The 13864-nt window shown below is 32.7% G+C and overlaps 1 protein-coding gene across 3 annotated transcripts in view; it reads right to left on the bottom strand.

Moving 5' to 3' along the window:
- Nucleotides 1-1366: 1366 nt before the first annotated feature.
- The window catches only part of LOC127736713 (uncharacterized), a 102427-nt gene continuing 89929 nt past the window's right edge, over nt 1367-13864 (bottom strand). For 2 of the 3 annotated variants that reach the window (XM_052247299.1, XM_052247298.1), the window contains 6 exons: nt 13549-13863; nt 12963-13274; nt 12490-12561; nt 7060-7260; nt 4200-4858; nt 1367-3409 (listed from right to left, as the gene is read on the bottom strand). In XM_052247299.1, the coding sequence (XP_052103259.1) occupies nt 3185-3409; nt 4200-4858; nt 7060-7260; nt 12490-12561; nt 12963-13274; nt 13549-13863 (1784 nt within the window). In that variant the 3' untranslated portion in view covers nt 1367-3184. The remainder of the gene's footprint in view (nt 3410-4199; nt 4859-7059; nt 7261-12489; nt 12562-12962; nt 13275-13548; nt 13864) is intronic. The other variant, XM_052247300.1, reaches the window with a different exon arrangement.

Here is a 13864-nt window from a genome sequence, read left to right as displayed (position 1 = left end):
GAATAATAATTTCAATTATGGTGTCCAACAGTGGTGTATGGTTTAATTCCACTATGTTCTAGAGTTTGAATATGCCATATTAGCGCTTTTGGTTGGATCAGCTGGTGCCACTATGCACAATTATCAAATCATACCTGAAACTATCTGAAATGGTGTAATTTTCTTGTATACTAGTATTACAAGAAATGCTGATGTTGTTATAATGGCCTAGCAATGATGCAACATATATTTTTGAAGGCTGTACGGTTGCCTGTAATTGCTTACATCCACTTCATTTGAATTTTGGTGGATAGTTGTCTCATTGGCAATCATACCACATCTCCTTATTTTTATAATAATTACACATGTCTAATCTATAATAAGCTATTAACACAACGTAATGTTTTGCCTATTTGTTATTTTGATAATGCAAATGTTACACTTAAAATAGTAATACTTTAACATGTAAGTGATATTCAAAGTCAATGAACCATGACTGAAGGTACAAGGCTAAACAATCTCTATGATGGAAATGAAAGGTGCCAATGCTTGTTCAACTGCAAACCAAATACCATTGACTTTTCATAAGTCGTTCCCTTTAAACAAACCTTAACACAAATTCAATTTCTAAGTCAATGAACCATAATGAGGGGGTGGGGTTATATAATATCCATTGAAATGAAACTTTTGAATACCAATACGTTCGCATAACAAATAGCTTTGACTTAAGATTACTGGTAATTTTAAACTGACATAATCATAATAATCACAAACTCATTCATGTAAACTAAGTAAAAGTTTCAAAGTCAATAGATCATGCATATGACTGAGGGGTGAGGACCAAATATCCTCTATGGAAATGAGACGTACTAATGCTTCTACACCTACATGCCAATTATCATTGACCTACCACTATTGGTTTCCCTAATACTAACCTAATCGAAAACTAATAAATGAAATTTCAAAGTAACATAAGTTTTCAAGTAAAAAGAGCATGATTGAGGGGGCGGGGCCAAATAATCTCAATGGAAATTAGAAATGAAAAAGTTTATACAACTGCACACCAAATATCATTAACCTACCACTAGTGGTTCCCCCTAAACTGACCTAATCACAAACATATACATGTAAACTATGCAAAGTGTCAAAGTCAATAGACCATGACTAAGGGAGTGGGGCCAAATATTCTCTATGGTAATGAGATGTGCCTATGCTAACACAACTACTTACAAAATGTCATTGACCTACCAGAAACCAGACCTTATCACAAAATCACAAACTAATACATTGTTGATTCCGCCAAAAACAGCATGCCTATATATATATATATGTCTCACTTTTTGACTCTGTCAAGGCAAGACAAAAATTGCAACAAAATTAATACAAATATTTTGTCCATCTTTTTTTAATATTCTTCATTTCTTAGATATATCAATGCTGCGTTCACACATAATTCGAATTCGATTCACATTATTAACTGATTTGAATTAGTTTAATACGCATTCGAAACGTTTAATGTCCAAAAGTAAATTCTACTTGGAATTGCAATACACGTCAAAATCGCTTTACTGTGAATGCAGGGGTTAAAATTAACATTTGGTACTGGACAGTCCAGGACCTTTGACACTCCAAACTGAAAGGTCCACAACCTAAATTCCAGGTCCTGCTTTTACTTGAAATAGTTCATAACTCAGTAAGATACTTTAATGTGCTTTTGGTGTTAAGTTAGCTTGTTTCATTGTCAGTGTCACTGTCGTTTAACTTGTTTAATAATAAATGTAATTGTCTTGTATATTAATTTATGAATTCAAATAATCTTTTTTTTTGTATTAGGAAGGCTGAGGGAGGCTGAGGGTATCACTGTGGGTGGATGTGTTGTCTCAACAATTGATTATTTATTACTAATTATACCATTATATTAAACAGTTCAAATTCAAAACTGTTTAAGTGTATCATATCTAGTTGCACTATATATTATATTAGCTAGTTCCTCTGTGAAAATAAAGTAAGAAACTTCCAGATTTTTATAGGCCCTTCAAAATTGAGAAGAAATTACCTCATGGAATTGTAGTAATATGTTTAAACAATAAAAACATCTACATGTAATATCAATATTTATTAATGATAAGGAAAATGCTGTCACATTTTATTGGTTTTTGACATGAAAATTTGTGAACTAAAAGTAATTTTGAGTTTCTGTATAAAATATTTCCTGCTTTTTCTTTCTTTTCAATATATCTTTGGTTTTCAATTCTAGAGTTTATATTTCATCATGATAGATGTATTTTATCTCATGCCTGGAATTATTATATATTGTATTTGATCGGCAAACCCGGATTTTCCCTTATCCTCCCCCGGAATTAGATCCGGTATTATAATTGTCTTCATTTCCGGTTTATGGCATCCATTGTTTTTCGATGTTGTTTTTGTCAGTCAGATACGATTTACTCGGATTTACACATAACATGTTGGCGATTTTCGGTATAAAGCTAGCGGTTGAACAAAATGATTATTATCAGAAATCACCAAATTTAAAACGTCCTTGATTTACGTATTGTCGACGAAGTTAAAATTACCGCCAACTGAGACTTCAACTCCGTGTCATATTAGTCACAGCCGTTATACAATATTCCTGCGCTTTGTGCCATTTGGCAACTGTAAACGACTTGTAATTAGAGATTTTCGGCGATGAAATAATTCATGCAATTGTTCTTTGACATCTTGGCCAAAAGCACAGGGGATAATAAACTACATAAGGATTTCTATTGAGCACTACTTCCTATGTGCAACTTCAAAACTTTTGGGTGGTTCGACGATCATTTAAGGTTTTTCTGGTCATATTTTTTGTATTCCAGAATTAAAAGTATGAAAAAAGTGTTCAATTAGTTATAAATAACATAATAGCCAGCCAGATAATAACAATGGCACATATTTCAGCATTTATTGGGTAGAACACAAATCTAGGGTGCTCGCATAAAGCAGCTTAACTGCTTAAAAATGTCAATAATTGACACCTGAATTTATTTGAGTGTTTTCAAAAAGATATCGCTCTAATTCATTAATTGCATTTACCAAATAGTAATATTGTCTAGTAAATTCGTAGATTATTTTCATGAAACAGAATTATTGTAAGACATCTTCATAGCTCTTTACACAAATGGTAAATATAAACATCAGAATGCCTGCTCTCCTATGTTTTAGTTGATTATTTATATACTTTCATGTATTTATGATGGAAGATGAGTTTATCCCACCAAGCAGCTTGAGGTTTGATTTTTTCTGATTCAGCCTGAATATAAGTTAATTCATCTTTCGCCTGTTTGTAAAATTTTCCGCAAAGTTGTTTGCACTCTACTTCTGAAAGTGATGATTGGAATTCAACCACTCCCACCTTGTCTTCTACTCGATTTCTGATCTTTTCGTCCGTTATCTGTAAAAAGGTCAAATTACATTTATGGACACTTTACAATAAAATTTAATTACTCTACAAGTTTGTCATTAGAAGAGTCGTTTTTCAACGAAGTTTTCATTGTCTTTATTATATAAAGTACACGTATAAACACTGTTTGTTGGAAAATTTTGATGCTGACACTTACCGATGAAATGTATATATACCGAATGTATTCCGTGCCGTTGAGCAGACTGGATTTACATCAACATTTTTTTAAATTCTAGAGATGATGCCTCGTGTGATCGTTAAACAATATAGGGTTACAACTTCATTAAGCATTGCTTTTAAAATACGTGACAATATATGCATTGCCAACATTATTGCCGAAAAAGATATGATTGACTTGTATAATTTTAAGTAAATTTTAAATGTAGCATCAAACTTCATGAAAAATGGTAGTCTAAAGGTTTTGACCATCACAATTTTGCAAAGGACCGAATTAATTTTGGTATTTTGCATAGTAATAATTAGGCCGTTAGTTTTCTGGTTTGAATTTTTATACATTTGACATATAGGGGTCTTTTATAGCTGACTATGCGGTATTGGCTTTGCTCATTGTTGAAGGCCGTACGGTGTCATTTGGTCTCTTGTTGAGAGTTGTCTCATTGGCAATCATACCACATCTTCTTTTTTATAAGAACCAGCAGGATTTCTTCAAAAATCGCCAGCGAAAGAAGATTTCGAGAAAACAAAATCAACAAATTTGAAAATTTGACATTTCTGTATTTTACTAATAATAAGCATGCCTGAATTTATTATCGATATATACCTCTTCGACTGCGTCGAGAATCTTCTGTTGACGTTTATACAAGGAAGTCATATCCAGTGGTCTCAACATTATGGCCTTCATCTTTCCTACCATTTCTTTCTCCGTGTTGCAATAGCGACACACAGTTAGAATAGCATCCTGAAATTCTGTTTTAAACTCTAGATACTTTACATATTTAAGTCTTGCAATATCCGCCTTGTAAAATGACTCATTTCTGCACGTTTCAATTTTATCAACAGCTTGTTGAACATAAGATTGCAATTGGAGACTTGCCAATAGAAGTTTCAGTAGCACAAAGTCAAGTTGACCAATTGTTAAGTCGTGATTGACAGGACTACAACACAACTGTGAAAAGTTTCCATGTCGATGTTCGTTTAGTTTTGTGCCTTTGCTATTAAGTATAATTTCCAAATGCTCCACAGATAGCGGAAAGCCTTTCAATTTTTCTGGTATGTAAAATTGGCAACGACAGCAAGATGTATAGACACAGTGATAAAAATTATGTCGGTTCTCTGCCAGAAAGTCTACAAATTTGACACCGTTTTTGGACAGTTCATGTTTCAACAACATCGCTAATGCTTCTTTACCGAGATCAAGCACAGCTGTAGAGTGGCGATAAAAGTTTTCCCTTTCCTTCTGAATGATTGGACAAAACCTTTCTGTTAAATGAACAAATATACTTTTACTACATAAATTTTATATTGATAGCTGTCTAAATATATTGCTACAACAATAAAGTTTTTTAAGGAAAGAGTATACACAATTTTAATGTAGAGCTATTTGAACCTTCAACATTATCATATATTAAGATGATTGGGAAATTCTTTAAAGTGGTTCCTTTTACAACAAAACATGCTTGTTATATTCCAACTAACAACACGACGACTGTTAGCACGGATTAAGTGGTTAGTATTTCCCTATATATTTCTTACTTTACCACGTCAATCTATCAAAACGATACTGCAGGACACAAGTATTTAGAAACCTAGAATACTAAATCATTATCTGTAAGAAAATGATATGCATGGTCAATGAGCTGGCGGAGTGTGGTTTACTATAGGAATTACGGTTTCAAACTTTGATAACAATCAAAGACAGACACAGTAATACACATGTGTTCATGTAAAGAAATATATTGATTGATTAAAAAGAAAATAGTAAAAAAAAACCGAAATATTTACATATCGACATTGACATGCGACTGAAGGGTAAGTGAGGCTCTATGTGTACCTATGACTTCGAATATAAAAACTATATTTCTCTTCCAAATTGTAGTCACAAAAAGCATTTCATACATTTAAATGATTCCTATAAGGATTTGTATATTGCACATTTTGATTTAAAGTTATCTTAGGTAGACATCACTGGTAAATTATTAAGTCAGGGATTTCGTTACCATAAATTACATAAAACTTTTGCTAAGTTCTTTCATAGATACAAAGATTTGATTAGTAAATTTGGCTGTACCTGTAGAAAACTGATTAAAAACGGTATTTCACATCCTAAATTTTACGGTAATTTTGTACTTAAAGCGCGGAAATCACTATTTGATCCGTGTAAACTCATCGAACCTTTAAACAAACTTATTAGTAAAGGTTATCTTACCAATGTTGTAATTAGATCTTTGAATATAGTTTACATTGGCACTAATATCGATTTTGTCATCAGCAAATTAAAACATAACTAAATTAGTATTCTATTCAAACGGGATGTATAAAGACACACCCACGTTCATTTTGATCTATAAAGAGGTTAAACTCCTAACTATCCTACTGTCTGTCGATACATTTATTTTTGGCATTGCACTAGTCATGTCTTCTTTGACTGTCCATGACGTTTAAATACTAAATCCCTGGGATTTGTTTTAGTTGATTAGAGTCTCTGATGCATGATTTTTTATTATTAACTGTTTTGGCTTTTAACTAGCTGTCAGTAACTGCGAGTACTCTCCGATCGTACTTTCTTGTTTATTTGACCTGTTGATACTAATTGTAATGCTTTTTTGTTATTTAATCTTATTCAGGGTTATATCTGGTCTATATACCAGCTTTGATAAGTGTTTGGTATTACTATAAATTTTCACTTCGTACCATGAACATCAAAATTATTTATTTTGTAAAAATATTTCCTTTCTCTATTGGAACTGTACACGTATACCTAACAACAAAATTATTTTCATTTAACTGTGTTTAAAGTTATTGCAAATGGCTGATATTTTTGTTCGAGCATATTGTTTTTCTTTAATTGTTTAACATTTCATACCGATATAACATGTTACTTTTATTATTATTCTTCCCTTAGTTTATTTATTTTGTATTTGCATTGTATCATAGGTCAAACTTATTTGTTCAGTGTTTGTTCACTGGCGTTAATATGTCCTTTGATTGAGTTAAGCTATTTCAGTTGATATTTTATAGTGTGTCTTTCTATGTTGTGATGTTACACTATTGTTTCAGAAAAAGGGTGAAGGTTTGGTACCACTAAAACGTTTAAACCCGCTGCATTTGTTAGCACCTGTCCTAAGTCAGGAATCTGATTTCAGTAGTTGTCGTTTGTTGGTGTGGTTCATAAGTGTTTCTCGTTTCTCGTTTTTTATATAGATTAGACCGTTGATTTTCCCGTTTGAATGGTTTTACACTAGTTATTTTTGGGCTCTTTATAGCTTACTGTTCGGTGTGAGCCAAGGCTCCGCGTTGAAGACCGTACTGTGACCTATAATGGTTTACTTTTATAAATTTTGACTTGGATGAAGAGTTGTCTCATTAGCACTCATACCACATCTTCTTATATCTATATAAGATATACTTAATATATGTGTTATATTCTGTTATCTAACATATATTCTGTTATCTAACAAGACCTTCTGAAATTTTTATATCCTTGTTCATTGTGTCCATTAGGAACTGTTTATACTCTTGTTGAACCAATATTTTGTCATAGTTTTTTAAGTTGGCTTTATCTCTTTCCAAAAGTTCATTCGCATAGAATTCCTTATATTTCAGGCATTTGGAACAAGTCTCTTCTCCTACTTCCTTTTTTTCCATAGCACAGTCATCTATTTCTAAATAAAAAAGAACTAGAAAGGTCATTAAAGTAAAAAAAAAGTCTTAAAACATTATTCATTTTTTCATAATTTGACCATGAATTACTGTTCAATAATTATAGTCTATAGTTGAGATCGTTGTTTTCTGTATAATTTGTGGTTTGTGTTTTATTTCATACCGAAGAGACAAGTCGGAACCTTTCAAACTAGCTCTTCTATAAAAGCATGCAAAGCAAACCTTTGATCAACTTGCTTGCTATGTTTGCTTAGATGTTTGAAAACAATAGGTAGACGGAGTTTCAGTTTGTTTTTATATATACTGGGATTTGATTGGACATTAAAAATTGACATGAAATGAAGCTAATGTTTATTATCCAATCAAATTCCAGTATATAGTAAACAGACTGAAACAGACTAACTACCTGTTGTGTACAAACATCCAAACAAACATAGCAAGCAAGTTGATCAAAGGTTTGCTTTGCATGCTATTATAGAAGCGCTGTAACAGTTTGTTCTATTGGTTTGTTGGCGTTGTGACACCACTGTCCCGGGTAAGAGTGTGCTCGCAAACATGTTTAACCTCGCAACATTTTTGATGTAGATGTGCCATTCCCAGGTCAGGACCCTGTAATTTAGTGGATGTTTCTATCATATTTATCTCGTTGACTAATTTATTTAGCTTAAAATAAGTCTTTATTGTTTTCTTTTAGATTGAGTCTTAATTAATGTTTGTCATATCAGGACCGTACTTAACAATATTTGTGTGCTCATTGTTGAAGGTCGTATGGTAACCATGAGTTAATTACCTCTCTTCTTTTTATCTTAAAATAACATTGACAAACCAAAAACCCTCAACTACATGTTCTACTGAACATACATTATATAGTTGATTTTTTTTCTTCTTTCACATATTCATTGAGTGGATTTAAACGATTTCTTTCTCTTAATATTAAAATATAGTTAGATTTCATAAAAACACAAACATAATTCGTATGTCTGATGTTTATGAATATATGCCGTACTTTAAGATTGAAATTTTATCCATGATGTCTTTCGATCATGGATAAAATTTCAATCTAAAAGTACGGCATATTACGGAAGCGTATCTTTGCGTTATACCGCAAACATTTGCGATATAACGCAAACCTTTGCGTAATAACGCAAAAATTTGTTTTATCTTATTTCTTATTTAATATTCAAAGGAAGCAGCAGTTATTAATTGAGGAGGCTGTATATATTAAAATGTATCCCCTTTGTACTCATTGCAAAGTAAAATGCTTGAATTTTTAGAACAAATCAATTTTAATAATGAGCAGGATAATAGATATAATAAGAAGATGTCGTATGAATGCCAATGAGAAAACTCTCCATCAAAGTCACAATTTGAAAAGTAAACCATTATAGGTCAAAGTACGGTCTTCAACACGGAACATTGGCTCACATCAAACAGCAAGCTATAAAGGGTCCAAAAAATGAGAAAATTGAAGTTATACCGAAGAAAATAAAAAATCAATCCTGCTAATATAGCTATAGCCGAATGTAAATAGACTTCCAAAGCTCTCGTTTGATGATTGTGTAAGGTTGGTTAGATTCAAACAAGCTACCTGTTTGCAATAAATGTATAAAATGAAGATGTTTTATCGATAAAATTATGATCTCTTCATTCAAATTGTTACCTAAGCATCTTAAAGTTACCACACTAGATTGAAATGAATCTTTCTTGACTTTTTATCAAAGAATCTTTATTATATTCTGAGATTTTAAAAAACGATTTCTTACATCAAAAGGGGCCTCGGTGGCCGAGTGGTCTAAGTAGTTACTACTGTAATCACTTGCCAGTCAACACTGAGGTTGTGAGTTCGAACCCCGCTTGTGCGGATGCACTCGACTTCAATCTTAATTGACTAGGATTGTCAGTTTTCTTATCGAAGGTCGGTGGTTTTCTCCGGGCACTCCGGCTTCCTCCATAAAAACTGGCCGCCACGAAATAGCCCAAAAGCGGTGCTTAAAAGTGGCGTTAAAACACCAAAAATCAAAATCAATCAATCAATCTTACATAAAAAAAAATGTTCTTAATAATTCATTTTACAGCAGAGAGATCATTCTGTCTATTTGACATGACAATTTCACATTATTTAAGCTCTTATCTACTTAATCAAAATGGAAAAAAAATTGGCCTTTAAATCAAAATATGCCTATAACATAAAATGTTATCTATATTCTTATTAAGTTATATACTTTTCTGATCCCTTATTCCTATGCATATTTATTATAATGATTTGGCCTTGTATTTATGGTTCTTTTCTTAACTAAATCACAACCGAAATTTAATGACAGACGGACATATATACTAAACTTAACGAATATTGAAATCAAAATGTTTGCGTTATAACGCAAAGGTTTGCGTTCTTTCGCAAAAGTATGCTTTATATCGCAAAGGTTTGCGCTATCACGAAAAGGTTTGCGTTATTTCGCAAATGTTTGCATTATAACGCAAAGATAGGAAGAAAAATACAAAAACAAGTTGTGTGACTCTTATACGCTTTCGTAGCATATATTTGTATCAACAAGTTAAATTAATTTGTACTATCTGTAGGTGAACTGCGTGCATTGACTTTTTTTGTGAATTGATTTTTTTTATTCAATATTTTTGTAATGTACACAAATAAGTTTGATTGTTACTTTTTGATTGCTTGTTTTTCTTCGACCTTTGTATTGCAAGCTTCGTAATTTATTGCATTTCTATTATATATATATATATATCTAGATATTGTTGTATTCTGTGTGCTCTTTAATTCAACATTTATACTTCTATTGATCAAGATTAAAAGAGGTAATGTGTCAAAATATTGCTTAAGGTTTTGGTTTATTTGCTTGTTTATCTTGATACATTGAAAGGATTTTGAGTAATTTTGCGTTTTTAATGGCAGATTTTGTATGGCCTCTACACCTGTCTATTGTTGATGACCGTGCATTGACAACTTTTTGTTGTTTTGAATTGTTGTGCTGTTGTCATATTGTCATATTGTCGTACATCCCAAATTAGTTGTATTCATTTGTCAATATATCTTAAACAAATTGTGGACTGCTGTTCTGTGACGGTGTATAATGTTGGCATTTGTAAGTGTTTACGAGGTTTGTGACGAAGATTATAAAAACTCTAAACGTTTCGAAGTCAAATACAAAAATGCTTGAATCTCTAAAACATATACGAACTAAATAAAATGCTCCGCAGGGCGCAGCTTGATACGACCGCAGAGGTCGAACCCTGAACAGTTGGGGCAAGTATGGACACAACATTCAAGCTTGATACAGCTTTGCATTTGGATTGTGATTAAATATTTGACACAGCATAAATTTCTGACACAGAATGAATGTGGTCTAAGAACTTAAAAATTTTAAATTGGACATTCACCTATTATGGTCCAATATCCAAAATCTAAATACATGGTTAGATTCAGCATATCAAAGAACCCCATATATTTAATTTTTGTTGAAATCAAACAAAGTTTAATTTTGGACCCAGATTTGGACCAACTTGAAAACTGGGCCCATAATAAAAAATCTAAATACATGTTTAGATTCAGCATATCAAAGAACCCTAAGAATTCAATTTTTGATGAAATCAAACAAAGTTTAATTTTGGACCCTTCGGACCTCAATGTGGACCAATTTAAAATACTGTGCAATTGAAGATTTCTTGCTATTGTGCAATACTGTGCAATTGAAAATTTTTTGCTATTGCACAATACTTATTATATAATAATTTACACATCCTGTTTGGTGTGTATCTCCTACCATATCATTATTATTTGCTTTTAAATATAAATCAGAAATAACCAACTTAAAATGGAAAAATTTTAAAGAAAAAAAAAGGAAAAAAAGAAAAAAAAATGAAAAAAAAAAAAATCCGCCCCCCCCCCCCCCCAAATTTTTTGAACCCCCTTATGATTCATCACCCCCAAACTCAATCCCAGCCTTCCCTTTGTGATATGGAACCTTGCAGTACAATTTCAGAGAGATCCATACATTTGAACACAAGTTATTGTCTGGAAACTAGAAAAATGTGTTTTTTGGCCCCTTTTTGGCCCCAAATTCCTAAAATATTGAGGCAATTACCCCCATCATCAATCCCAGCCTTCCCTTTGTGGTATGGTACCTTGCAGTACAATTTCAGAGAGATCCATACACTTACACACAAGTTATTGTCCTGAAACTAGAAAAATGCTTGTTTTTTGCCCCTTTTTGGCCCCTAATTCCTTAAATATTGAGGCAATTACCCCCATCATCAATGCCAGCTTTCCCTTTGTGGTATGGTACCTTGCAGTACAATTTCAGAGAGATCCATACACTTGAACACAAGTTATTGTCTGGAAACTAGAAAAATGCTTATTTTTGGCCCCCAATTCCTAAACGTTTCGGCAATTACCCCCAAACTCAATTCCAGCTTTCCCTTTGTGATATGGAACCTTGTAGTACAATTTCAGAAAGATCCATACACTTACACACAAGTTATTGTCATGAAACTAGAAAAATGCTTGTTTTTTGCCCCTTTTTTGGCCCCTAATTCCTAAAATTTTGAGGCAATTACCCCCAAAATCAATCCTAGCATTCCTTTTGTGATATGGAACCTTGTGGTACAATGTCAGAGAGATCCATACACTAACACACAAGTTATGTCTGGAAGTTACAAAAATGCTTATTTTTGGCCCCTTTTCGGCCCCTAATTCCTTTACTGTTGGTACCATAACCCCCAAAATCAATCCCAACCTTCCTTTTGTGGTATTGAACCTTGTGGTAAAATTTCATAGAGATCCATGCACTTAAACTAAAGTTAGAGTGCGAAAACCAATGTGTCTTCGGACGACGCCGGACGACGCCGGACGACGCCAGACGACGACGACGACGACGACGACGACGACGACGACGACGCCATACCAATATACGACCACAAAAATTTTTTTGCGGTCGTATAAAAATCACATAAAAACCCTTTGTTATGAACTTATTGCCGCCATCTTGATATCTTATTTTTTTTAATGAACAAAAGCAATGATATAGATTATTACTGACAGTTTACAATTGAAAGTATCATTCAAAAATAATGTTAGTACCAAAGTCGTTGTCACAATGAGAATTCACTCGGTGTTAATGAATCACTAACGGTTCTATTGTCAAGAGAATGAATACAGTTATCATAAACTAATTATTCTGGTATATGCAGTTTTTAAAAGCCATTAGTCATACCGTTTTCTACAATTATTTGAAAAGTTCCCTTAAACAACAAGCCTTCAGATTTGCTAAATTCCATTTCTGTATCTGAAAAAAAAATTCAAATTGAGTTGTGCTTCAATAGAATGGCATGTGATTCATTAATAATTTGCAAATTTCTAGATATAGTTGAACATATATCATTGTGTGTTTTGTTGTAAAGAATAAATATCGAACTTAGTAACTTAGTATTGGTCTGAATTACGTGGGATATTACCGGTAGGTATGAAAGTTACACAAGCCACTGTACTTTGTGCATTGATCTAAACATTAAGATGGTAAGGTTCATACAAATGCAGCGGGTTCAAACGTTTTAATAGGTACCAACTTTCACCCTTACCTGAAACAATAGTGTAACATCACAACATAGAAAGACTTTGATTCCCATGTGTAATAGTAAATCTCTAAATTACAGCGTATCGTAATTGAGTATTATTGAGAAGGTTTACCTTCTTCATATTCTTCGTCATCAGTTTTCGCTGGGAGCGGTGCAAGTAAATCATTAGCCAGAGAATCAATGGCGTTCATGTATAAAACATCCACCAAAGTCACTACGGCTTCATGTCCTGCTTTTAATATTTCAATGAGAACTGCAGCTGTTGCTTGTTCCCTGTTGTCTTCAAATTGCTCTTCTAATATATCAAACGTAGCGTTATCAAATACTTTCCTCTCAACGAATGTCTCCCTCATGTCATCGATATCTAAGTTATTTACAAGTTTTTCAAACTTGTGAATGATATTTCTCCGCAAATTGGTATAATCTGAAAAATATAACATTTGAAATAAAAACTGTTCCTTTTATTTTAATGTCATGTCTCTACAGTAACTTTTGGTATCTGTTATTTAATTTTGGACTAAAACTGCTTATACACAATTGACATTAAAACATAGCAACACTCAGAATACAAGTCATTATATTTAGTATTTTAAAAGTAGATGTTGTAATTGTATAATTACACGGTGATTGTGAATTTGAAACGAAGAAAGACGAAACTAAATTGTAGATGTTTTCCATATCAAAACGAAAATGAATACCTGCAGAACACACTTTCTGATACGTTTGAAGTCTGTTAAGAACATATGTCATTTCTTTTTCTTGCAGAATATTACAAAATGCCTCTTGAAGCCCTTCTTTCTCAACAACATCAAGAAAAATTTCCGACTGCTTTGTGATTTCAGTTGCTTTATAAATTCCAGCCTTTTCAAATTTCGCAATAGTCTCTGTGTTGGTACTGCCAAAAGCTTGCAATAATGCAATAACATTTATCTGGTCGATCAAAAAGGATCTGTTAACAGATATCAGGTTTGATGGTGAACGTTTTTCATTTTCAGTCAAACATTCAGATTCATC

This window comes from Mytilus californianus, unplaced genomic scaffold, assembly GCF_021869535.1.
Source record: "Mytilus californianus isolate M0D057914Y unplaced genomic scaffold, xbMytCali1.0.p SCAF_35, whole genome shotgun sequence".
In the NCBI taxonomy this organism is placed as follows: domain Eukaryota; kingdom Metazoa; phylum Mollusca; class Bivalvia; order Mytilida; family Mytilidae; genus Mytilus; species Mytilus californianus.
The sequence above is the reverse complement of the archived record's forward strand: the minus strand, read 5'-3'. Positions and strand labels throughout refer to the sequence as shown.